Genomic DNA, 24,431 nt, shown 5'->3' on the forward strand with positions numbered 1-24,431 from the left:
ACTCTCCATAATATCTTTTCTAGAATGTAAAATAAATCCATTAGTCTAACTTCCTTTTCGCCAGGTCGTTCCGTTGCCCGTAATGTTGCAAAATGGAAAGAACGATCGGAACCAATCAACAGCAGTCTCGATGATATCGCAACGTCACGCGAATTGATCATATCCACTGACTGGCAGCATAACAGCAGCATGTGCTGGCAAAAATCCACCGACAGTAGTACCGTTAAATAGGCCGCCTCTATAAGATGGTCGTAGTTAATGCGCGCCCATGATGTTGCATGGAGAAGAAACGCAGAGAATGAAAGTGGACATTGGCAAGGTCAAAGGACTGGGTTGTAAATTTTCCCATCCTTTTCTTAAACAAAAAGGATACAGAAAGTGCTCAAAATTAACTACTGTATTTACTATATTTTTGTTTACTTTGCATAATCAACTTTCAATTTTCAATGTTTAAAATATTATATTTTAATGTAACAATTACGTTTGAAGCCGGAAAAATGGACGTACATGATCAATGCCAGCAAACAGAAGCACATCACGTCTTCATCAGCGTCGCTATTGAACTGTACGACAACAATTATCGATCGCCACGTTCCATCGCGGCGTGGAATGTTGCCACCGTTTGGTTGCGTTTGCCTTATTGAATGTGGAAGAAGAAGAAGAAGAGGAAGAAGAAGACGAAGGGAAAAAAACAAACAAACAAAACTTCTCGCGATCTTGTCTCGCGCCGTACGCGGGGAACAGTCGCCATGACATTCGCGTTGTTGCACGTCTCATTACGTATGTCTCGGAAGCTAAAGCACGGTCATATATTCAGCAGCACACTTGTTAGAAGGAAGGTCAAATGTGACCCGTCAAACATTCCACGTGAGTCGCGCGGGCAAGAATATATTCCACAGTTACACCGGAATTAACAGCGATCGGATCCGCGCAGACCCGATCGCACCGATCGCGTTAAGAACGCACGCATTCCAACGCAGAGCAACCTCCAACGGTGGCCTAAGTTCAACAGCAGCACGGGCACATGGGTTCATACGCAACGTACAAAGAAGAAACACATCGAAAAAAATCGATCATACCGGTGAAGTGAACCGGGCGGTACTGTCTGGGGGACGTCACAAAGGCGACCGCATGGGTAACGGGGTTTTAGGGTGGCTGCGAAATTCGGCAGTTCGGCCCCCTTCTCATCCGGTTGGCCCTGAAAGTAGTTAAGCCGCATCGTACCAATGCACGGCACGCAGGATCTTGCCGTATGTGTTTTTATTTGTATCGAAAAAGCTCCTTCCGAACCTGAACGCAACTGTGAACCGGTGGTTTACGTGCGCGCCGGAAAAAAATACACCCAAACTTTGGATTTGATTTAAGGCTTCGCATAATGTTTTTACCATTGTTGCCATCAGTTCGGGAAGGTGTTTGATGTAGAATTTGTGGTAGAAATTAAACATGGATGGTACCATTTGTTTTTCGACCAGCAGAAGGACATAGAAACGATGGTGCGAGCTTGGCATACGAAATGGGTCTTAAATAGATTATTGATAATCGACAAGGTTGACTCAACAACAACACATTAATTGATTTCAAAAAAGCCAAAACAAATCAACATATCAATGTGCAGACATAGTTCGGGATTCTTCAACTGCATGGAGTCGAAATTGATTTAACACATTGTTTTTTAAATGTCAACCTGCTCGGTAAGGTTTCTCCAGAACTCGCCGAACATTGTGTCTTCCGTGCGATTCGCACATAAATTCGTTAAAATTGGAAAACCCCCACGGACAAACCCCACGGAACAGTAGTTAAAAACAAAAACCCGCAATGGCACCGGGTCAATAACGACTCCATCGTTGGACCACACCACCAGCTGGCGAGAACCCAATCATACTGATTGCTCTGTGAGCAACTGACCGACTTCAGGGACGAAAAATTGTCCCGGGCGGAAAGTAATCGCCCTCCCCTGCACTGTCACCTGTCGCAAGTGACTTTACGCCGTAATCCTTAAGTGCCAAAAATAAAAACACTCGAGTGGCTGAGAATGAGTACCGCAGCCTCTGTTTCGTTTGCCCACTGGTCATTAGCGTGGAAGAAAAGTTTTGCTCTTGACAGTGAACTTCAAGCGAGGGCGAAATACGAAGCCTGTCCGCACCCTTCTATTAACGGCTTTTGTTCGTGACCGAGAAAATGGTCGTAAAGTGGGAGACCCCTTTTTCGGGGTGGGCCATTTTTTACTGCCACGAAGGGGGTGGTGGGGAAGAATCGCTTAAAAGGGATGCCACCAGAAGAACCTGACCGGTACTTCCAACGACATAAAAGTTCCGAGAACATGAACCAACCATTTCGTTTGCTTTGGAAGTGCAAATTGAAAGTTGTGTTTCCATTCCACGGAAATAACATAACCACGCGTGAACGAATTTTAGAAACGAATCTAATGTAAACAATTCAATGTGCACGGTTTGCACATGAACTGATCTAGGAGTTGGACATAGAAAAGTTGTTCTGGGTTTCCCGTGCGCGAACACGTTAATGTGAACATTCTTTCATACGCATCGAAGCAAACCACAATCGCGATGATGATTCAGTTAATCCACGGTGTTCTCCCACCAACCAGGCAAGTCGATGAATCTGTTTGTGTGAAGGTCGCGCTTAACGTGGAACGCAATGTTGTGAGCAAGTTGAATCGAACGGCAGGCGAACAATATCGCTGGTTGCCTACCTTTAGGCGCGTGGTTCGATGAAGCATAGCACAGTGTTGATCGATCATTACCGTACGTTTAGATGGTGAGCAATCGCAGAGATTTAGCGTAAATCATTCGTTTTAGGATCTTTTTTTGCTAATGGACTCGTAAATTAACTTTTAGGATTCACACTTTCAAGACTATAAAAATTAAATAAAAATAATAGCAATAAAGTGAATGAAAATGATGAAATAAAATTAATGAAAGTGTGATAAGCATCTACACGATAAGTTTATTTGTGACAGAAAGGTTTATGGCAAATCCTTGAAATTTAAGAACTGTCTAAATCTGGATGGGAATTTAAGACACTTTAAGTACCAATTATTTAATCTACCTTATAAAAAGACGGACAAAAATTACATCTATTGCAGCTGATTTGATTCGATATTTTATTATTCTTACATTGTTTTTTTTTCCAATAATAATATAATTTAACAACTTAAATGAATAAAATTGTTAAGAAAATCAGCTTGTGTTTCTTATTCATAAAGAACGGTCGGGCTGTCTTGCCAGACAAGCTTGTTTGTAAATGCATTTAAATCTTTATCGGACGGTGATTCCTTGCACTCAACAATTACCGCGACAAAACCAACATCGTACCACTACGTTTTATCACAAGTTTATGAACCGTCAGATAATGAATCGAACAATGGTAATGGGTACAAAGCGAGAATTGCATGCCGAAAGACAATAAGACACAAATCATTCCATTATCCAGTGCGGAGTTTCGTGTTTTGTGGTACGCGATTCAAATATTTCACTATTTTAACAACCCCGCAAACGTAAACCACACGCACAACGATTAGCCGATTGGTTTAGTGTTCAGTAGGTCAGAGTTTAGTGCGTATCTGTTAATGAGGAAGCTACAAAATTAAACCTTCTGTTATATAAAAAATCGTTCCACAACAGGGAAGTGAGTGGATCGCGATCGAATTCACTACGGTACATATTTAATAATGCTCCGACTCCGACGCTAATCGGCTGGATGAGCACAAAGGACGTGCTTCGGACGGCTCAAACGCTACCGTACGCGTCCGTCGTGTACACGCCACAGTGCCCTCGGTTGGCAATCAGACAAACGGGCAAATATTTCGACAATCGTTTGCGAGCGGGCGTGCGCCACCCCCACCCCGGTAGCAAAAGTAACTGCAGCTGGGGATGACAGTTTTCCATGCGCGGACAGCGGCAGGAAATGGTTTCGTAAAATGCTCATGAAACGTTAAATTTCCCATTAGTTCAACCAAACGTCTTGAAAAGTAGATGGTGATGAACACAACCAATCACATACACACATACACACTCATATGCATTCGCCACTAGCCGCGTCGGTTCGGTGTATTTGAGTGAAGTAAGTAGCGGTTAATTCGAAGCGGAAGTAACCGAGGAATGAAACCGTGGCATCGAGGCATCTCAGATTTTATCCTCTATTTTGCATATTTTATATGATGACGATAAGCTCCAATAGAGCACAACATGAACAAGTTCGCAGATCAAGGACTGGTAAAACCAATAGCATGATCACTACAGCACCAGGAATGAGCTTTAAAGGGGTTGGTAAACGGAGCTTGAAGTAAAAAAAAACTGCTAATGAAATCAATCTGAAGAATTTGTTGTGAATCTGCTCAATATTTATGATCTGATGTTATGTAAAGCGATCGCAGCCATTTTTGTGAAAATAAATCACACTAAATAAGCTGTTCTACGGTAAATTTTTCAGCGGCCCTACGAAATCACATGAGAGATCCGGTAGAAAATCCCATCCGAATCGTCTCCTGGTAGGGAGGATTGAGATAAGAAGATCAACAAACGTAAAAATCCATACAGCAAAAACTAATTTAAAGTAAGATCGACTCCATCGACAATTCAATATCAAGGTTTGTAAAGGTAAGCTGTGCTTAAGTTAAGGTTCATAATTAAACCATTATCTGTTGGAAAACGTATTGAAGGTAATAAAATTTAAACCTTGGAAAGTTTGTAGAATTAAGGAAAAAAATAAAATTGTTTTCCCCGAATTATTAGTACTGCAAAGCACAAATAATAGCACAGTTTTCATTAAGTCCATCTTGAATTAAAGCCAATTTACTATTGATCTCACGCGAGGCAATCCATTTCATATCATTTCAACAGTATGCTCCAATAAAACAAAACAAGATGAACTGTTTCTCATTCACACGGCGTTGAAAGGGAAGGTGAAAATCAAACACCCGCAAACTCAAACGCTACTCCGGCGCATAATTCGTCTTATTTCGACAAAACGGGACGCTCCCATGGATCAATCGGTAGAGAACATAAACAAATGGTTTACGCTTTTTTAACGGGAGTTTTTCTTTTACTACACCAATGGTTCTGTTGCCATTGTTGGGCACGTCGTAGAGGGATTTAGGAATGTTCAAAAATAGTTTTCCACTCGGAGGGTTTACCTCGCGATCGCTGAAACGATACAGTTTACTGTGCCGCGATCGTAGCGTAGTAGTGTGTACAAAGAAGAAGCAAAAGCTTTTTTTTATTTTATGCCGGTTTGTGGTCATCATCATCATCATTTATCAATTACAAGTTCCATCACCACGGGCGCTGGGGGGGCGGTCTTACACACCCTTCCCAGCGTACATTCGATTTACTACACATGGAACTAATTTCTCTTGCTCTTTCACCGGCTGGTGCAGGGAAAAACGATTTCCAATGATGAAAAACAAGCTACACATAGGTCCGATGTTGGATCAAGGTTAAACATCGTTCCTGCGCTCACGAAAGATGCAAACAAGCTCATCGATGGGGCAAACCAGAAAGGAGTGGATTCGTTGTCCCTATCCTCTTTTTTCCAATCGAAACGAATCGGCCGAGAGTGAAAAAGAGGTTAAACTATACACATAAGAAGAAAAAAACGAATATGCAAAGGAAAAACCAACTCAACGAAAAAGATGAGTGAAAAAAAGTGAATGTAACCATTGCCGAAACCACCGATAGCAACATTTTTCCATGCAACCGGCACCGTACGGAGCAGCTTTCTGCTCTTAATGCTTAAATTATGCTGTAAGGCTGAAAATGCACTTGTGCCACGGTCTTTCCGGTGGTGCATGACGACGGATAAGCTCTCGCTTTTCGCTCTTCGCTCCACTTTTCGCCCACCCGTGCAGAGAAAAGCGGAGCAAGGTGAAATGTGTGCAAGGAAAGTTTTACTTTAAAATTTTAATTTTCACTTTTTCCAACAGGTCGTTAGCCACGTTTAATGACAACAAGAAGGTGCAAAAAAAAACGCACACACAACAGCGCGGCGTCTTTTGTCGGTGCCGGGATAAAGGCAGACAATTAAGAAGAAATGATGAAGGAAATGAAAATGATGGTAAAATTTTGCATCGCAATTCACCAATGAAGTAAATTATGTGCTTGCTTGCTTAGTATTTTCATCTCCATATATTTCCAGGTATATACAGCAGTACTGTAGAGCAACGAACGTGGACGTAAACTTCAAGAATCGGAATGAACTTTTGAACTAAATTAATGATTTTAAATCTCCATTCTGAACATTCATAAATCGTTAAAGATGGATGACTCCTTAAAGATTCATGAAACGAGGCTTCATGAATATCTGAAGATTATTGCATCTTTTGAGAGTCAAATCATGGGTGGAATGATTCTTAAATGAAAATAGTTGAAATAAATGAATCTAGTTGATGGTTCTTCTCAAAAGCTGCATTAAACATAAAACTAAAAAAATAATTATAAACGATCAAACACAAAACGCATATTTTGTAGACAAATTCTAAACATTATTTCCTAAATGAACATTTTAATGTGCTATTATCAGTGCCATTTTCCACCTCGCCTTACTGCAAAACAAAACCCATAATAACGCCGTGCCATAGTATTGTTTAATTCGAAGGACATTTTCTACATTCTCTCGACGGTGTTCGTGTTCCTATTCACAGAGCAACAAAACCCGGCTCAAGTGGCGCTATACGCCAATGCTAGACACAGCAAACATCCACCCCGTTCCGTTGCAAATGACAGGCTGACGCCGATCAGCAATTCATGCAGCGTGCGAACCACAACCTTATCAGTCTCCTTATACTTTCGTTTACCTTAGCATATAATCGAAAATTTAATTATTCATCCGTCAGATACACCTGGTCCGGTACATCCGATGCGTTGTCGTGAATGTCACGTGGGAAATTTAGTCCAAGCGACCTACACCATCCCGCCCGGCTATGACCTTTTCAGTGCAACCCTTCACTAACCCCCGGGGCACTAAAGTAAATAAAGTTGAATTTCATTTTTTCCTAATGGCCACCATTTTGCTTATGTTTTTTATGTTGGCGTTCCACATCTTAATTTTCCAAGGAAATATTTCACAGTTTTCTTTTCTTTGCTTTCGGTCTGCAAATACATTCCAAGCCCACCTGAACGAAACCATTCGCTCGACACACGTTTGACCCAACCCGGATCCAGATTTTATGCAAAGAAACTAGCACCCCAAATAAGCGTTCGAAAATATGCCACGAATATTTTCCGCCGCTTCACCATATCCCCCCCGGGGTGGGGCGGAAGGGAGGGGGGGGGGGGGTACTTCTTTTGGCCGAAAACTTTCCGAAGCATCCCAAACGCGAGTTTCACTCCGTTGCATATTTATCTTTATGCTGCTGCTGCTGCGGCTGCTGACGATGCTACTGCTACTGCTTGCTTGCTGGTGCTGCTGTTTATGCTTCTTGGCACGGACGCCAAACCCAACAACACGGATCAACAGCTGGCATTTTGGGGTGTTTTATTTTTGTTTCCGATTTCAAACCCGGCCCTGCAAGCGCTCCCTTTGACAGTGCTGTACGGTTGTCGACAAAAGAGCGCACTGTTGTTGGTTTTTTTTTATTGTTTTTTGTTTGGAGTTTTGCCTTTTGGACAAACGTACACGTCCAAAACGAGCTGGCACAGTGAGAAAGAGAGCGAGATCGGCATAGTGGAGCATTGCGTTACTGGCTGCATCTTATTATTTCGGTCGGTTCAACAGACAAATTGGCGAGACCTGGGCACAGCGTGCGAGAAGATGTAAAGGCATGCGGCTGTTGCTTCTCATTAATGCCAATGGCTTCCCCCCCCCCCCCCCCCCACCGCACATCAAACAGTATGCTCCACTTTGCGCGATTACCGAGATGAACCGATTGTATGCGCGCATTTTTCATCATCCTTCAACGCGGGTCGTTGCACATGCTGCTACTGCCGCTTCGTTTGGTATTTGCCAGGCCATATGGAGGAATGTTGGCATTTGTTATTTGACTTAAACGCCGATCTCTTTAACAGCGGTGATGATTTCAATAGGCCTCAAACTTCCAAACGCAACCAAAAGAATGCACTTTCCACAGGAGATTTTCATACTTGCCGTGTGCAATTGATGCAACAAAATGTACTGATGTAAGCGAACGCGTGTACTTCAGAGAGTTAACGATTGAGAGGCAAGAATATAATAATCGATTTTCTTCATTTTCATGGCGCAGAACCACAACTCGTGCTGTAAGGATTTACGATTTATTGGGTGCACAAGCAAGTTTCTAGCGTTTTTCCCCAAAAACCCACATTTTTCCAAACTTTCAGGAAAAATATTCCAAAAATAATATATAATAATCCAATAATAATATAATTCCAATAATAATATAATAAATATTCAAAATAAATTCTCATCTTGTGAACTTAAGAGCCAATTCCTAGACCATCCTAGACGAAAAATAATCATCTTCCGACAAGAACGTTCTGCATCGAACGAAACAAGTGATAATCGGATCAATACCAAATCATGACTTTCTCTATAAAAGTTTGAGCGAAAGTTTCCTAGACTGGGTACACTTAGTTTACATTTCTTGCTACGCTATTTTATAAATAATTGACTGGAGCAGCAAAGCGTGGCTAAGCATTTTCGTAATGGAAAATTACTGACACTCGTTTAGTCTCATATTCTGGCCATTTTTCTTCAATGATTGTGTCAAACAAATTAAACGGCTTCAATTTTGTCCTTCGTAAATTTTTTCACTGTTTGAGAGAAGCTCGTAATACATGATCCCCTATTTGATCCCACCATATGCAGAAGATGTCACTCTACTGTTAAATATTTTGAGTTGAAGCCGATTTAGTGTGCTCACTATGATTGCCATATGATTTGCCAAAAAAAATTGTGAAACAAACCAATTTTCTCGAGCAAACGAGGAACATCACAAGGGAATTTCCCTTCAAAATAAAGAAGTAATGTTTCCCACAAATGTCGTTCTTTCAGCTGAAAATACACCTTATCGTTCGTATCGTTCGTTCATGATATCTGATATGCATGCCCGTAATGAACCGGTGCAGTCAATTAAACGCTGAAAACTTACGTATAAACCTAATGCATCGAAATCTAAGATCATCAAACGGGAGAAGGGCATAAAAAACGCTAACCGTTAAGACGATTGCAATAAACACGATCGCGATTATAAAAAGGTGAAAAATAAAATTATTAGACCGTGATTGATAAATACACTAGTTTCCACTGCGAAACGGGTATTTCGTTCCAGCTGAACAGCAGCAGCAGCAGCACGAGCGAGAAGATTAGACACACAAAAAAAAGCATTTCGCAATCGTCGTCCGGTGAATGGAATTTACGAGTGGTTTTTAAAACCACACTAACGAGTAGCAAAATAGATAAAATTAATTAAACACGATGACAATAACGAACGATGAATCGAGCTATCGTTGTTTCGGTGTAGTAATTTGCCATTTAACGCAATATGATTAACATACATAGATATGTATCTTGAAGAAACATACTTTTTGCAACGGTTTAGCAAATGTTTTATGACATATGCACACAAAGCTGCAATGTAATTCCTTAGCTTAGGATTAAATAAGCAAACGTTAACTAATACTTACGGTTCCGCTTCGATTGATTTCAATTTGGCAACGTAGTTTGACGGAATGTAGCCTTCCTGTCGTGTCTTTTTACTTCGAGCTAACCACCAATCTCCCTGGAAATGCAAAAAAAAAGTAAAGTGTTGATTAGTAAAGAAGAATCCAGAAACCATTAGCCGCACAATAAAATCAACAAACTACTCAAACCGGTTGATTATCGATCGGTTCATTAATATAAAAAAAACGATCAACGAGCAATTAGAACATCGAGCACAAGTGGTTCGTTTAGTAGCGGAAAACGAGGCCCATATGACGAAACGAACTTGTGCGGATGGGAAAATTCCATTCACACAAGAACAGAACACAGCAAATGTTGTTTTGCTTCTTTTTCTAGTGGAACTTTTGAAATCTTATGCTAGAACGACGGTTCTACCACGTGTTCGAGGTTTTTCCGTGTGGCGTGTTTTCGTACGTTGGCACCACAACACACCAAACCAACACAACCAAAGCAAATACAACTTTAGGTGGAACAAGGACCGGTGCGGGGCCTCCAATGTGGCAGATGGAAAAAAGCACCACAACGGTATTGCAAAGAAAAAAAAAATCAAAAACCGGAAACAACCACTTGTAATTGCTGCCCCAGTGGAGCTTATAAGTGCGTGTGTTTGTGTTATGCACTCGTTACTCGAACGTTACGTTACGATTGCAATCGCCGCCCTCGCATCGAGCTTGGATGACGTGCGAGTGCATTATTTGTTTTCCAGCGAAAAAAAGGCAATCGTCACCACATGCACAGCCGTTGTTGCTTCCTGCACAACGAGAGACTTATGGAAAAAACTCAAATAGTATAAGATAGTTTGTATCTGTTTCTTTATTAATGAAATTGAATTTTGCTGTAGTTTTTAGACAAAGAACGAATTCGATCAAATCATACGAAAAAATATTGTCTATGTAGGAAATAATTACCAACTCCACTAGTTGATAGTGCCTGACCAATTACAATGGTAGTACTCATCGGGACTCGGCCGGAAAATCGAAAAACCCAAACAAGAAACATATTTGCTTTTTATTATTACTACTGCAATAAGATTATGCTTTTTGAAGTATATGTTTTTGTAAATTTTTGTTGAAAGTTGACGATGTTGAAACATAAAAAAAATTGACGCCTTTTTTAATTACTGTCAAAACGCCTTTGTAACTGTCATTTCTGATCAGCACGGATAATCGAACATTCGGTTATTAGGTACCCGGATGAACGACAGGCTTTCGACAGGATTGCATTTTTTATGAAAATTGAAAGATTGTATAACTTTTACTTCACTGCATGGCAGCAATAAATATACATTTTTATTACCACTTACAAATAAAATTGTCTCAATAAAGTCAAAAAGTTTCTACAACAGGCGTCCTCATCTAATTTCTTCCACACGTGTATCAAAAAAGCGATAGATTTACACATCAGATTACACATCAATGTATTGTTTCAACTATATTTATGACAAGTCGCTTCCAATTCAAGAAGAAACTTTAACCACACTCGCGCAACTTCCTGGAGAATGGGAACAAACCGGGTGGACAACATATAAAACGCAAGTTGATTTCGCAAACGACCTTGCGGTCAGTGGTCAGTGCTATATTTTATCAGCGCCATATCAATCGTCTCTGGACCGACCGTAGCAAACGAAACGGCCACAATGCTCGTCGGTTTCCTTCCCCCTTCACGCGAATGCGGTTTGCAATTGTTGCACGCTTGGCTCGACCGTGTCATACCTTCGACACTCGTTGGCCGTGTCTTTGCCTGGCACCCGAACAAAGTGGTGTAAAACAATGCAACACTGCACTTTTGTGCACACTCTCTCCACACCCGTGAGAACTAACCCAAACCCACACGACGGTCCCGCTCTGCCGGGTGACAACGTGTTGCTGTTCCGTTTTTTATTATTTTTATTTGTTTGTTCCATTCTGTTCTCATTCGATAGTTACCTGCCTTTATCTTGGCTTTGTTACAGTACAGTGTACTTTTTATCAACACAAACATAACGAAGGATTTTGTTGTTGTTTCATTTATGCATGTGGAGTAACAAAGCTCTTTTCATATTATTTATGCTTCTCAAATCCATAGTTAGTGATGAGTAATACGAGTGACACGGATATTCCTAAGCATTAAGCAAGGAGTGAAGCAGTGACATTACCATTTATACAACCTAATTAGAATAAAATTATGCCATGAATTACCATATGATTGAAATTGGACACCGGAAAAGGAGGTGAGCTCTGTCTGCGAGTCACATCAATAATATGCATATAACCGAAATGTTGCCTCTGTATCAACGGCATACTGCCTAACAAAGATTGTTACGTAACTAGCCTGAATCTCGGTCACAACAGCCAATATCACCGCTCGAGATATTCGGTGGATTTTAGTTAAGAAACTACCTGACGTTAAGGTGGAGCAGGAATCTCCATCCGAAAGCTGGTGACTAATCTGGGTTATTCCGTAAGATGCATTGAGAATCCTGCGTGAATCCTGAATTGGATGTACTGAAGCACACATTTTTGTTGTAGAGTGTTATCAACATAAAGTAATTTTCTAAAAAGTTATCGAAAATGTCGATTTACGCCCTCATTCCTGGCTGTACCAACGAATATTAATGGAAATTATAGGATTTTAATGCAACTTTTACGTCCTAAAAGTACACTTATTGCTTTAGAAGTCCTCAAAAGCTCATTTTTATGCGTCTATGTTCATTCCAAGAATTTTTCGAAAAATAGTTCAAGTTTATACGCAAATATTTAGAACTTCCAGTCTGTTAGCTTATTTTTGCCACTTACTGTCAATGCTGAACCGGATACCCATTTGTCACGAAAGAACATACGATCCAGTTGGCATCGGAATGGGCAAGTAAGGCTGTCTGGAACAAAATGGTAGTGCAGCTATCAATCGACAAGGATGACCAACGATGGCTACTACCATGGTGCGGCGTTCGGGTGCTGAAGGAAAAGTTCCCCAGCGACAGGCCATAAAATAGAAATGGTAAACAGACCAGACGTAGTGCAAAAAAAAGAACACAAACGCAAAATTATATCCAGTAACAGAACGCTTCTCCATACACCGATACAGCAAAAGGTACAAGAGTCGTCAGTCGACCAATGTCGAGCGTGAGTGGATGTCTTCCGAAACCGGTTCCTTTACCACCGTCATCGTTAACGTTGTGTCTAAACACGGCGATCGAAACGGTCGCCCGTACGATCAGGTGGCTCTACCGCCTCGATCGCTCTTATTTCCCCCAGATCACAAGCCGACTTCCAGCGTGTTTGGTGGAGTTTCGGTTTTTATCAAACATCGCCGACGCAAATGCATGCAAAAGCGACCAAAAGGCAGCAGAGCAACAACGAATTGGCCGTGTCGGTCGTTGTATAATTGAAAAAAATAAACTCCACCCCAGCGTCAAAAGGCACGACCACATGCAGACCCGCACACGTTTATTGGTCACCAAATAAGAACGACACCACCGACCGAAACCGACCTATGCTCGCGAGCATTGTTGATGTTTTGCAGCAACAAATCCCACACTAACACTCACACAACGCAACAGCGGAGAGGAGGGGAGGGGGGGATGCATCCGGGACGAGGTTGCCATATGTGTGGCATTGCGGGTGCTGTGGAACAATCGTGTCCGTCTCGACATTATTATGGCCGTCAACCGTTCGAAGCCGCCCGGACTCGGGGATGCCAATACGCGCTTGCAAATGGATTCAAAATCGGACCAGCGGGACCAGCACGCCAACGAGCCCGCAAAAGGAAAAGTCCGGTTTTGGACGGAAGTCTGGCTGCACATCTACGTCACTTGCTTCATTCTCTCACGTTCTGCTGGGTGACACGATGTCGTGTACGGAACATCGGATCGCATCGGATTGAGTGGGTAAGATAAGACAACAGCAGGCAGGAGAAAGCGCTGGGCTAAAGGAGAGATGACGTTGTTTATGTCAAATTAAGCGCATAAGAATGCAAAACATGTTTGCCAGCTTGTATGCCAGGGGTAAGTGAGCTGAATTGTATCGGCATATCATTAATAAATTGTGGTTGCATTTAGATTACGCTTGAAGAGTTGCTTATTAATAGCATTGTTATTGCATTATTGAAATGTTTCTTCAATAAATTAAAGATTCTTTATGATTTTTTATAAATCAAGGTAACAAGCAACATAACGAATATCAAAGAGTTCCTGGAGCTCTGTTTATCTTCGCTTAAGAAAAATTGAAGTAACTTTAAGAAGTTCAGAGCTCAGATCAATACCACCAGAGAATCAACCTGTAATGAACTTGTGAAGTTGACCGACAGTTCAGAATTTGAAATTCAAAACACCGAAGAACTTCTAACTGAGATCATGGAAGACTTCATTCTTCGTTGAACTTTGGGGGAGTTACTAAGGAGATGCTAAAGAATACGTTTCTGTTAAAATTGAAAATATCAAAAATCATAAATCAACAAAAGATATTTTAACTCACAACAGTTTTGTATAACATAAAACCCTGATATTAGATTTGTATTGATTAATATTATCATAATAGAGGAAAATAAATAAGCCAAAAGTAGTTTGCCTGTTGTTGACCATTGCAACGATTAACGATAACGCTATCCACCAACCAACCAAAACGGTAATCGATCCGCGCCTTGGTCTTACATTAAAAATGCAAAATGGCCACACTTCCGTCCACCGAGAGACACAAACAACTCCCTTCGGCTTTAGCACACCACATGCACAAGCGGGAAATATTGTTTTGACGCTGCTGGCCATAAAATTAATGGCCAGCGGCGTGTGTGTGCGTGTGTGAGGTTCTAGCAAGATAAACTCTATTCTCTTGCACTCTGTACGATACACAGCAAGATGAACGCGCCGAGGTGCAACGGTCCCAGGCACTGCACGTACATTAACGGTGGCATCGCGTCAACCGCGGATGGGGTTTTCCCACGGGAGAATATGTTTTATTAATCGTTCCAACACGTACGCTTTACCGCATATCCCTAGTTGCATGAATGTGATTTACGTTGTGCAAAAATTAGTGCTAGAATATGGCACTTTTATACGTTCCAACTGTTTCTAAATTATTCAAACCTTGACGATGTTATTTATCTATGCCATTGTAATTAAAACAAAGTCTAAGCATTAAGTTTTATCGCTCATTGCATGGAAGCACCTCGTATAATCGTGGAGCAACATACAACGAAAAAGAACAGCATAATCCACCTTAAGGAGAAAGTAAAATGCAACGTAGCTCACTTTCGTTTCCCTTGCGTGGCGTGGTGGCGTTATACGCGCCGGCAGAGGAACTCGCTGCCAATCCGTCACTTAGCCCGACCATTATCTAATCAACGCAACGGCGGCCCGGCTGATGGTCGCAGACGTAGCGCAGTGCAAACGAATGCGCTATGTGCGCTGGAGAGAAAAAAACGGCACGGCAATCAAAACCCATCGTCGTGCTTAACCGGCGTCGTCCATCCAACAAAACTGTCCGATATGCAATCGGACGCGGGCACTGGGAAAGACTCCGCTTCTTCGTGTGCCAGTGGGCAAGGCGAATCCCTCAACGCCATTTGATGCCCGACGAGACCAATCATCATCGCAACGCGTTGGTCCGATTTTCATCGCAGCATTGGACGGGCGAACGGCTTTTCTTTTGCTCTCTTTCATGCGCTTTTCGGAGTAGCGAATGGTACATCAATTCATCACCGGGGTGAAACTTTCGTTTCCGGTGCAGACATGGGCAATCCTGCAATTCGCTCATCATACCGCTCCGGACTTCATCACTCCACCGGTGCGTCATTCCTCGGTGTTATCGAGATGCCGACTTTAACTGAAGAAATTAAATATTATGAAAATGTACATATGGCATCGGGCAGTAAATAATCATGGAGTACATGAAATACTCATTGAATACATGTTTTCACTTATTTTTTACAAAATATAACTCAAATATACACTTTTTCTCTAGAAAATGGTAAACAGACAAACAGACCTGGCGGAACATCGGTAACTTAATCACTAGAATTCCCATTGGTTGTAGGAAAATACCATCTTTGAAACGTGAGTGCTTCTGGGAGTAAATCATTAATTGTATAATTTATTAATACCACGGGTTATTGCTAACATATGACAAAACCCATAATCCGTACCTTCTACACCTTCAGAATATCTTATGTATTATGCGGGATTTGTTGTATTGTAGACATTTTTTCCTCAACATCAAAGCCTTCCATGTGCCATAGTTCTTGTTTTCAATTCCCAATCTTAAAGAATTGGCCAACGCTACAAGTTAATTGAAGGTTAGTTTTCTAGTAGCATTATTCTGAGCATGTACAGCGAAAGTTTCTTCAATATTTCGACGTAGACACGGACCATATAACAGGAGTTCTTGGATCCCGAATCCATGTGAGATTACTGTTCATTATTCAGAGTATAAGCGAAGCATTTAAATTTATTAATAATGCGAAACATTCTCGTTGAAATGAATGATAATTATAGAGGAATCACCTGTATATTACATTATATTCAAACTTTATACAGTACAGCTTAACTTACTAAAAAACTCCATTCAGTGACCTCTACTTGTGCAATATCACTGATAGCCTCACGCCTAATTAACCTCTTTTATTTCCAGTGCTGCATGATGAGCATTAATGACCCTGCCTTGAATGGGTTAGAGATTGCTGCGAAAAAAAAAACAACTAGCAACACCGTTAGGAAAACTGGTAAAGAAAAATCACCACAGAACCGATCCGCAAATAGCAACAGAATAGAAAGTACATACAAAAATCAATACCCATTGCACATCAGTCTAGACAAGTAGTGGCCACGGTTCGTACCGCGAACAACAACAGCAACAACAAAAAACACACACACACAGTGGCCCATCTTTCCGCAAAACCGTTGGATGTGCACGGTGAAGAAGTTACGGTTCATTGCACACCCCGTACGGGCCCCGTGTGGCCGTGTATGCTACATGCAACATAAAGGAAAAAAAAAAAAAAGTGTATTTGTGCAACTCCGACGTAATTTACCCCCTTTCCGACCACAGCACATCAATTTCTGTTAGTTTTGTTGGCGTTGAGCAGCGCGAAAGGAACTGGATTCGCAACTGATAATGTTGCTGGTGATTAACAGCATTATGCTATAACGATCTGACCGTATTACGCATAGCTGCTAGCTGCTACATAGATGAGTAAATTAAACATACATTGTATGCATTCAAAAAAGTGGTGAAAAATTTGTGAAAAAAGTGTTCTTGATGATAAGATTGGCGATTAAAGCATTATTAATTCAATTTTACATCGAACTGAGCTCAAACAAACAAACACACGCCATCGGCAATGACTCATGGAGGATGATTACGTGTTTTGTTGGCTCTGCTTTGTTGTGTACGCATTTCTTAATTTTAATCTAGAAGTAAATTTAATCTGGATTTTATTTAATAAAAATTATTAAACTAAAGCTTATCGAAAAGTAGCAAATATTTAACAAAACTAATGACTTATTATTTAATGTATCATTTAACGTAAAACTCCATTATTAAAATAGACGAAATGATGGGTTTTCGTGAGGTGAACACTTAAATTTTGCGTTTGTTTGTTTGTTTGTTTGTTTGTTTGTTCATGGTCCGTTGAACGCACAACGCTTGCTTGTCACCAAACTAAGTCACGGACGACGTATGAGTAGGTCTGGTCACGCGTGAACGGCTTCCAAATTAGTGTGCGCCTTTCGAGATGTTGGATTTTCCACACCTATCCGCTACACCAAACTATCAACAAAGAGTAACAAGTTAATTTTTCTAAGCAATTTGGTCCTAAGTCGGTTGAAATTCATCATGAAAACTATGTTTTTCTCCTTTGCGGGCCTTTAATCAGATCATCCTTATCATTGGCAATTGGTGCTACAGGCAAACATTGGATGTTAGGTCAACAAAAATTTAACCTCTTTTGTAGTATTTTTAACTATTTCTACAATAATTGTTTGATTGATTAAAATATAGATAACATGAAAAAAATATATACAGCTACTATTAGGTAAACAAGTCTTGACTTTGAAATTTTAAATTAATTTTAAACAATTGCTCCACAGTGGAGCCTAATCACAAATCAAACCAATCTGTAAACCCCTAATCAAAAATATCTTTGGCCGGCAAACAGCGCTCTGCATCGTTCAAGACAATTTTTAGGTCGAATGCTACCAAATCTGGACCATAAGGCGAGCAGTGGTAACATTTCCATCCTCTATTAACCCAAATAGTTATCCAGAGCCCGAAGGCGCAAAATGGGATTGAAAATTGATAACTGCTTCAATGTATGCCTCGAATGAATTAAGTAGCTTCGATATTTATGGTTTGACCACTGCATTTATAACACTCCATATGTAGACAGTAAACTGTAGAACGAGCTTGGTCATCAGAAATTTCTGCTTCGAACCTAACTTATCAACCAGATAAGCTCAAATGTTTCTTCACAGCCATATCAGACTGATTTATCAATTTATATGATAAGCCCTATTCTGCGAAAGATATCAAAATTGCAAAATTAATGAAAGGGGTTCATTTTCACTACAGAATGGTCGAAAATTTTATCTCTTAGGCTCACACAAGTAAGTTATATGACCGAGCAATGGTAGAAACGAAACCTTGTAGGAAAGCTTCAACCAACGATCACTTTCGGCGCTTCATGAGGTTGGTTTTTGGCACCACAACCGGCATGAAGAAGAAAAGGGGCATGAAAGCGAATCTTCAGCAAGATGTACCACGCCGATTCAGCAGCAACACTCTTCATTTCACTGATGAAAAAGTAAGACCTCTGCACAAAAAAAATCGAACTCTTCTGCCTCGGTTTCGTACCATTAGTTACTAATAACGTTAATGGACTGGACTCCCCCCGGTCCATGGTGGTTTGACGCGGTCGACCGGTGTAAGTCCGCGCGAAAATGCCCTCTCCTCGTAATTGGTGCCACCTGTCGTGCCGCGCAGTGTAGTTCGACCAAGCAAACAAACGGCCAGCGTCCTATCAGGGCTCGATAATAGGGGAAGAGCGAGGAAAGCAGCAATACAAGCAACAAAAAAAAATCATACACCCAACACATCACCCAACGTTATGAAGCGATTAGACGAGCTGCATCGACGCGCTACATCAGTGGGGTAGGCAACGGCATGGCAGTGGAGCAAACTACACCAGCCAGCAGTCGATACAGTTTGGCCGGGGTCTGTTTCATCGCAGATTCGCATTCAACCGCAACCGATTTGAAAACAACATATCAGCAAGGCGCGTGGTCTCTCCGTTCAATGGAAAACTTTCCCTTTCCAACCATTCGGTGCGGTCGACTGATGGAGCTAGATTTGTTGGGCCAAACGAGGCGATAGTAAGTATTTACAAAATATTCGATGAAAAGGTACGGAGACTAAGACAAAACATACATACTAAAGTGCGATTAGAACATAATCGATGAATATCCCACCACATATCAATCATACAATCATTACAGCTTCAGATTATTTTATCGTCCAATTAAATAAACTTTGTTTGATAAAAATTTATGGCAGATTTGTCAACATTACACCTCTGATCTGATTATTAAACTAATTTATTATGATTAACATAGCATTGATGAAAACGAAATGAATCCCGAAAAAGAAATTTATAATTCTTACGCCATTTCACACCACGATGCACAACGCAACATAATCATCCAACGAAAATATGCCCATCAGTGCCATTAGCATCGAATGGAATGTGGTCGATCAAGAGCCACATCCGAGACCCTCATTATAGAACATTCCATCCAAGAATTCGTTCTCGCCAACCCATCGTTCCTCATTCCTAATGAGCTTTTGGAAGTCTCTCTCTCTTGGTAGCGCTCTTTCTGCCGCAACCCGGTCCCGTCTATTAATGCAGACACCAACATGTCGTACCCGGTGCAGCGATCAAACTCACGCGATCGGACTACGCCTTGGGATAAATTTAACCTTCGAAGCGGAACCAGATGGCACCCGGAGGTTTACATATTGCATTATTACATCGTTCGCTTACGTTGACTGTTTGATCGGGGTTCCGGCTTTTCGGGGGTTAGCTGTTCCCTCGACTGTTCTTCTGTCCGTTCGATCTGTCGGGAACGATGCTAGACAAATTATTTACAAGATGTGATGCGGGATTACAGTTGCACAACGTGATCGCCCAATGGGAACAGTATGATGCGAGCATTTGATTCGTTTCATATGATCTCCATGTGTGGACAACCAGAACTATGAAAAGGCATTTCAACATTGGTATTGGTATAGCTATTTCATCATATTTTCTTACGCAATCATACTGGAGAGGGATTTTGTACGTTGAAATAAGTAGGAAGTAGATAACTTGACTAGACGTAACTAAAGGTACTCCTACTTTTTATCTTAAAACAAAATGAAATTAAAAATTTGAAAGTGATAGTGGTCGAGGGAGTATTTTGAATATCCACGTATGTGGAATCAGGATATGTCTGTAATGAATGAGAATTGAAGCTTATTTCCTACAAATTTGGGCTGTAAACTCACTGAGCTATCGAGCTATCAGATCTGTGCATTTGCAAAGCTCAGTATCTCAGTGACTAACTTTTTAAGCAATTTTTAAATAACGTTTATTCTGAGAATACACATTTTAGACGATAAAAAATAATCATCTAACGATGTTCAATAATTACATGTATCTCATTCGGAGTATTCCGAAGAATATGATTTTCCATAATTCTTCAAGTTCCATTCTAAATAGTTCCATTAATTTATGAAGCCTAAAAAGATTTACTTCAGTTACGCTACAATCCAATAAATTGTGTGTAGAAAGGAGTAAACTGTAGATAGCTGCTGCTTTTTATGTGTGATCGTAAAAAAAAACATAGCTAAAATGAAATAACCGACAACAGGCGAAACAACCTAACATTAAAGGTCCGAGAGTACATTCGACCTTACCGACGTTCGACACGGATTTCGTTACAGCGCTCTTCAAAAGCCCGACTATCCATTCCGCCAAAGTTTCAGGTTACCCAAAACCAAAAACAACACCCCGAAACACATAAACATATGCACAACCCATACCATGCTGCCTATGCTTATGTGATCGTGCCGTGTTTGCTCGGTTAATCACGAAGTTGATCGCGCGTCCATCATGATCAATCGCATTCAGGGGACCGAAAACGACGCCAAAACAACAAAGAGACCCATTACGTGCGCCCGCTGGAACCTTAATGGCGAAGATTATCGTCTTGGCGGTCGAGTACGTGTGTGCGTTTTTGGGATCGTGTTCTATTCCACACTGCCACACCGTCCAGGAGGCCCAAAATTTTAAGTTCTCACTCTGACTTCCCACTTTTGGCTGGGAATTATGTTCGATACACAACTTTTCGTTTCTTCGCGTATTGACTGCTTTGATGCTTTGGGATAATTTTGGATCGAAACATTCTTGGCTTATGCTTATGCTTCTTGTTCCATTCGCGCGGACAACAGGTATTTCGTGTGTGTATTTGTTTATTCCTCTTTTGGTCGTTTCTTTTTCGATCGTATTCTTCACTTTCATCATCTCAGAGCACCCTTGGATTTTCGTTTGCTTCATTCGATCAAAACATTAAGTTGCGCAGTTGCCGTTGGTTCATTTTATGGGCTTCCTTCTCACGGGTCCTTCGGGTACCAAGCATCCCGAGGGAACTTCCGTGTGCGGGTCTTTCGCTTCAGATCTCGTGTTGGTGCGGGTTTCTATCCGGACTTTGTCATTCAACCGACGATCTTCATGATCCTCACGTGTGGTCCTTTCGAACCTTCGCGTATTCCCACGGGATTTCTTGTTTCCTCACCAAACCCAACTTACCTGAGTATCGTTAAGAATCTCCAAATGTTCACCCTTGCGGAAGCTGAGATCCTCGTCGGTGCGCGCATCGTAGTCGTACAGTGCGACGAAGATTTTGGCCGTACTGATTGAATCGTTGCCCGGATCGGGCAGGGCCGGCATTGGCTGGCGGATTGCTTCTTGTGGTGGCGTCGCCACCGGATTGCCGGCCAGTACCGGTTCGCTATCAATCGGCCCCGGACCGATCGGATCTTTCGGATCGGCCTTGGCCGTACTGCTGAAGCAATTGCCCATTGTTAATCCGCTGGAAGCTCACCAGAACTGTGCCAAAAACACTTTACCACACCCGGGTGTTGCTTTCGTTCGTTCGGATTTTAATAGCCTGTTTAACCTTGGACTCCTTCGCACACGGAAAGCGATCCACAGATAACGCTTAGCAAAAGCCGTATTCCACTAAATTTTCACTACACTTTCAAACTAGCTCATTGAGCCTTTTCTTAACCTTCTGATGGTTTGGGGGTTTTTTTTTCTCTTTCCACACCACGGGCACTTTCTGTAACACAGCACAATAAGCCGGATGATCTACGACGCTGTCATTGCAACCCCAGCTGGCTACAGGCGTTGGAACAAAACATTCAAAGCCAAACTTTTTATTTGCTGTTGGAGCATTTACCACGGCAAAATCATGGCTTCATGGCTCACACTACACGTCGCAACATACACTCACAGCACACCATTTACACACAATCACATTTCACACACAGAGAGCACACTGCTGCTAAGATGAAAGATATATTTTGTTAAGTAATTTAACACAAAACTAAAGTAAACATAGCCCAAAACATTGGTAACTTGCTTCGCATACCAGGGCGAGGCCGCGTACGCCCTCCTACACGTTGGACCAGCCGTGTGGTGGGTGTGTTTGGTTTGTTATTTTGGAAATTCTTCACAATTTTAATGTACGCACACACATCTACAAAGAAAACACCCATTACACTACGAGAACGCATCGGAGCCGTTGCAGTTTAACATCGAAGTAGGCATTAACATGACTACAGCCCCACAGTTGACCTATTCGAGATGGTATTTACCGCAGAATTAACTTCCGAGTGTTTGCCTTATCATAATTTCCTTTGAAATCTCTTACATCCAGAGAACAAGAGAGTAACCCGTCAAGGTTTCTCCCGCGAATGACCTCGAAATTTTCGCACACCTTAAACGCAGCTTCCCGAAGCAAAACAAGCATAGCACAACACAAAACAATAGTTGTAAAAAAAAGTTCTTAAACTCCCCGTACTCTTAACAACAATAAAAAATAAAGCCCTTTTGGTGTGTGTTTCACTTGACTCGTTAAATTCCCTGCTGTCCTCGTCCTTGTACCAAAGTTGCACCAGCAGCACTGCCTCTATTCACTACCGAAAACTTATGCATATCGTGTATCCCACACACACCTGCACGCACAGAACAGTAAACCCCGTAAAAAACACAATAGAAAACTATGATTTATTGTACGCTGAGGAATGCAACGAAAATGCATCCTTTTCCTACTGCCACTTGTCTACTTCGATGCCGTATCACACACTACCGAAGCAAAAGCGTTCCTTTCCTCTGTGTGGGCTGTGTGGAGTAGAGAAAGAGAGAGAGAAAGAGCGGGCAACCTATTCCTGGTTGCCTTTTTCTGCTGTTGCTGCTGCAATCACGCACCCCAAACACATACACCGCACTCACACAGCTCAATCGCTTCAAGCCGGCACGCATACACAGAGTCGCACGAATCAATCGATTGCTTTGCAGGGTTATTCGATGTCACACGCAATGGTGCAAGCAATTATGTCCTGTGTTGACTTTATCCGTAATTTTGTTACGAACAATCGAAGTTTATAAAAAGTAACCGCTTTTAGTAAAAATATGTTGTCTAAGGTATGTAGTTTGCGTTCGTAAGGTAATTCTTTAGCGTTTACGATACCGATTATTCGGTATGACGAACCCTGCAATCTTGCAATTCACACATGTGCACCCACACACACACTGTTTCACCACTGTACTGTACGCTATATATGTGGCCCCTTTCTCGTCGTTGTGTCGTGGCTAAACCTTTTTTTTTGGTCACTTTACTGAACATTAAATCAACTACTTTCTGCTCCGTCGATGCATAAACATGTAAAAGCACTTTATTGCATTCAATCTAACACAAATTGCCGGAGCTCAAACCACCCACTTTTGCCCCGGAAGCTGTACAAGAGCATCCCGTTTTTGGGCAACATTACCGGGAGGGTTTTCACACGCACGCACGGGACAGGTTTTTCTTGCCCTTTCACCACAGAACTGAGCCGCAGCACTAGAGGAAATAAACCTCACCCACTAACCACGATGCACTTTCACGATGGTACGAAAGAAAAGCCACGTTATTTTTAATTCACATCATGTCACCCACCCTATTGGGAAATATTCAAACGAGTGCGGACCATCATATCGCTATCCGCACGCACAGGTCCCTGTCAAAATTGGTTTCAATTCTGGAAGCGCCACGGGGAACTCAATGGTAAACCAAATTAGAATCGCACACTAGTTTCTCACATAAAAAAGCCTTTCTTTTCTACCTCGTTGCACGAAATTGCACGAATGCGTCCACGGTGGTGGTGTTTTCGCTTTGCTTTGCGAATTTTGCTCACGAGTTGCTCACCGCACGCTATACCCGCTGGGCTGCTGATTTTCTTTTGACCTGTTTGGTCCGATTTTGTGTTTACTGATAGCTTTCGGTGCGTGTGTGTGCGTGGATTCGGTTGGATTGTGTCATGGCGAAACGTCAACTCTTTGCGGTCAATTTATAGCGGGGAGTTGTGTGGCCCAAACCGCAAACGTTATTGGAAATTGAAAAGCGTTTTTGACACGTTTTTACTTTACGGAACACTTTAAGAAATCAAAGATAAACTGTCAAAAACATTTTTTAATTTTTGAATAAATAATACAAATATCAAGTTACA

The 24,431-nt window shown here is 41.6% G+C and overlaps 1 protein-coding gene across 4 annotated transcripts in view; it reads right to left on the reverse strand.

Annotated features, from left to right (window-relative positions):
• LOC128301564 (tyrosine-protein kinase Src42A) overlaps window positions 1-24,187 on the reverse strand; it is an 82,512-nt gene extending 58,325 nt beyond the window's left edge. The window contains exons 1-3 of one of the 4 annotated variants that reach the window (XM_053038118.1): window positions 24,131-24,187; window positions 21,469-22,225; window positions 9,618-9,712 (exon numbers count right to left, since the gene is read on the reverse strand). In XM_053038118.1, coding sequence (XP_052894078.1) covers window positions 9,618-9,712; window positions 21,469-21,741 — 368 coding nt within the window. In that variant the 5' untranslated portion in view covers window positions 21,742-22,225; window positions 24,131-24,187. Of the gene's footprint in view, window positions 1-9,617; window positions 9,713-21,468; window positions 22,226-24,047 lie in introns of all 4 variants that reach the window. The other 3 variants (XM_053038115.1, XM_053038119.1, XM_053038116.1) reach the window with 3 other exon arrangements.
• Window positions 24,188-24,431: the final 244 nt, after the last annotated feature.

The sequence above is a fragment of the Anopheles moucheti genome, chromosome 3, assembly GCF_943734755.1.
Source record: "Anopheles moucheti chromosome 3, idAnoMoucSN_F20_07, whole genome shotgun sequence".
NCBI lineage: Eukaryota > Metazoa > Arthropoda > Insecta > Diptera > Culicidae > Anopheles > Anopheles moucheti.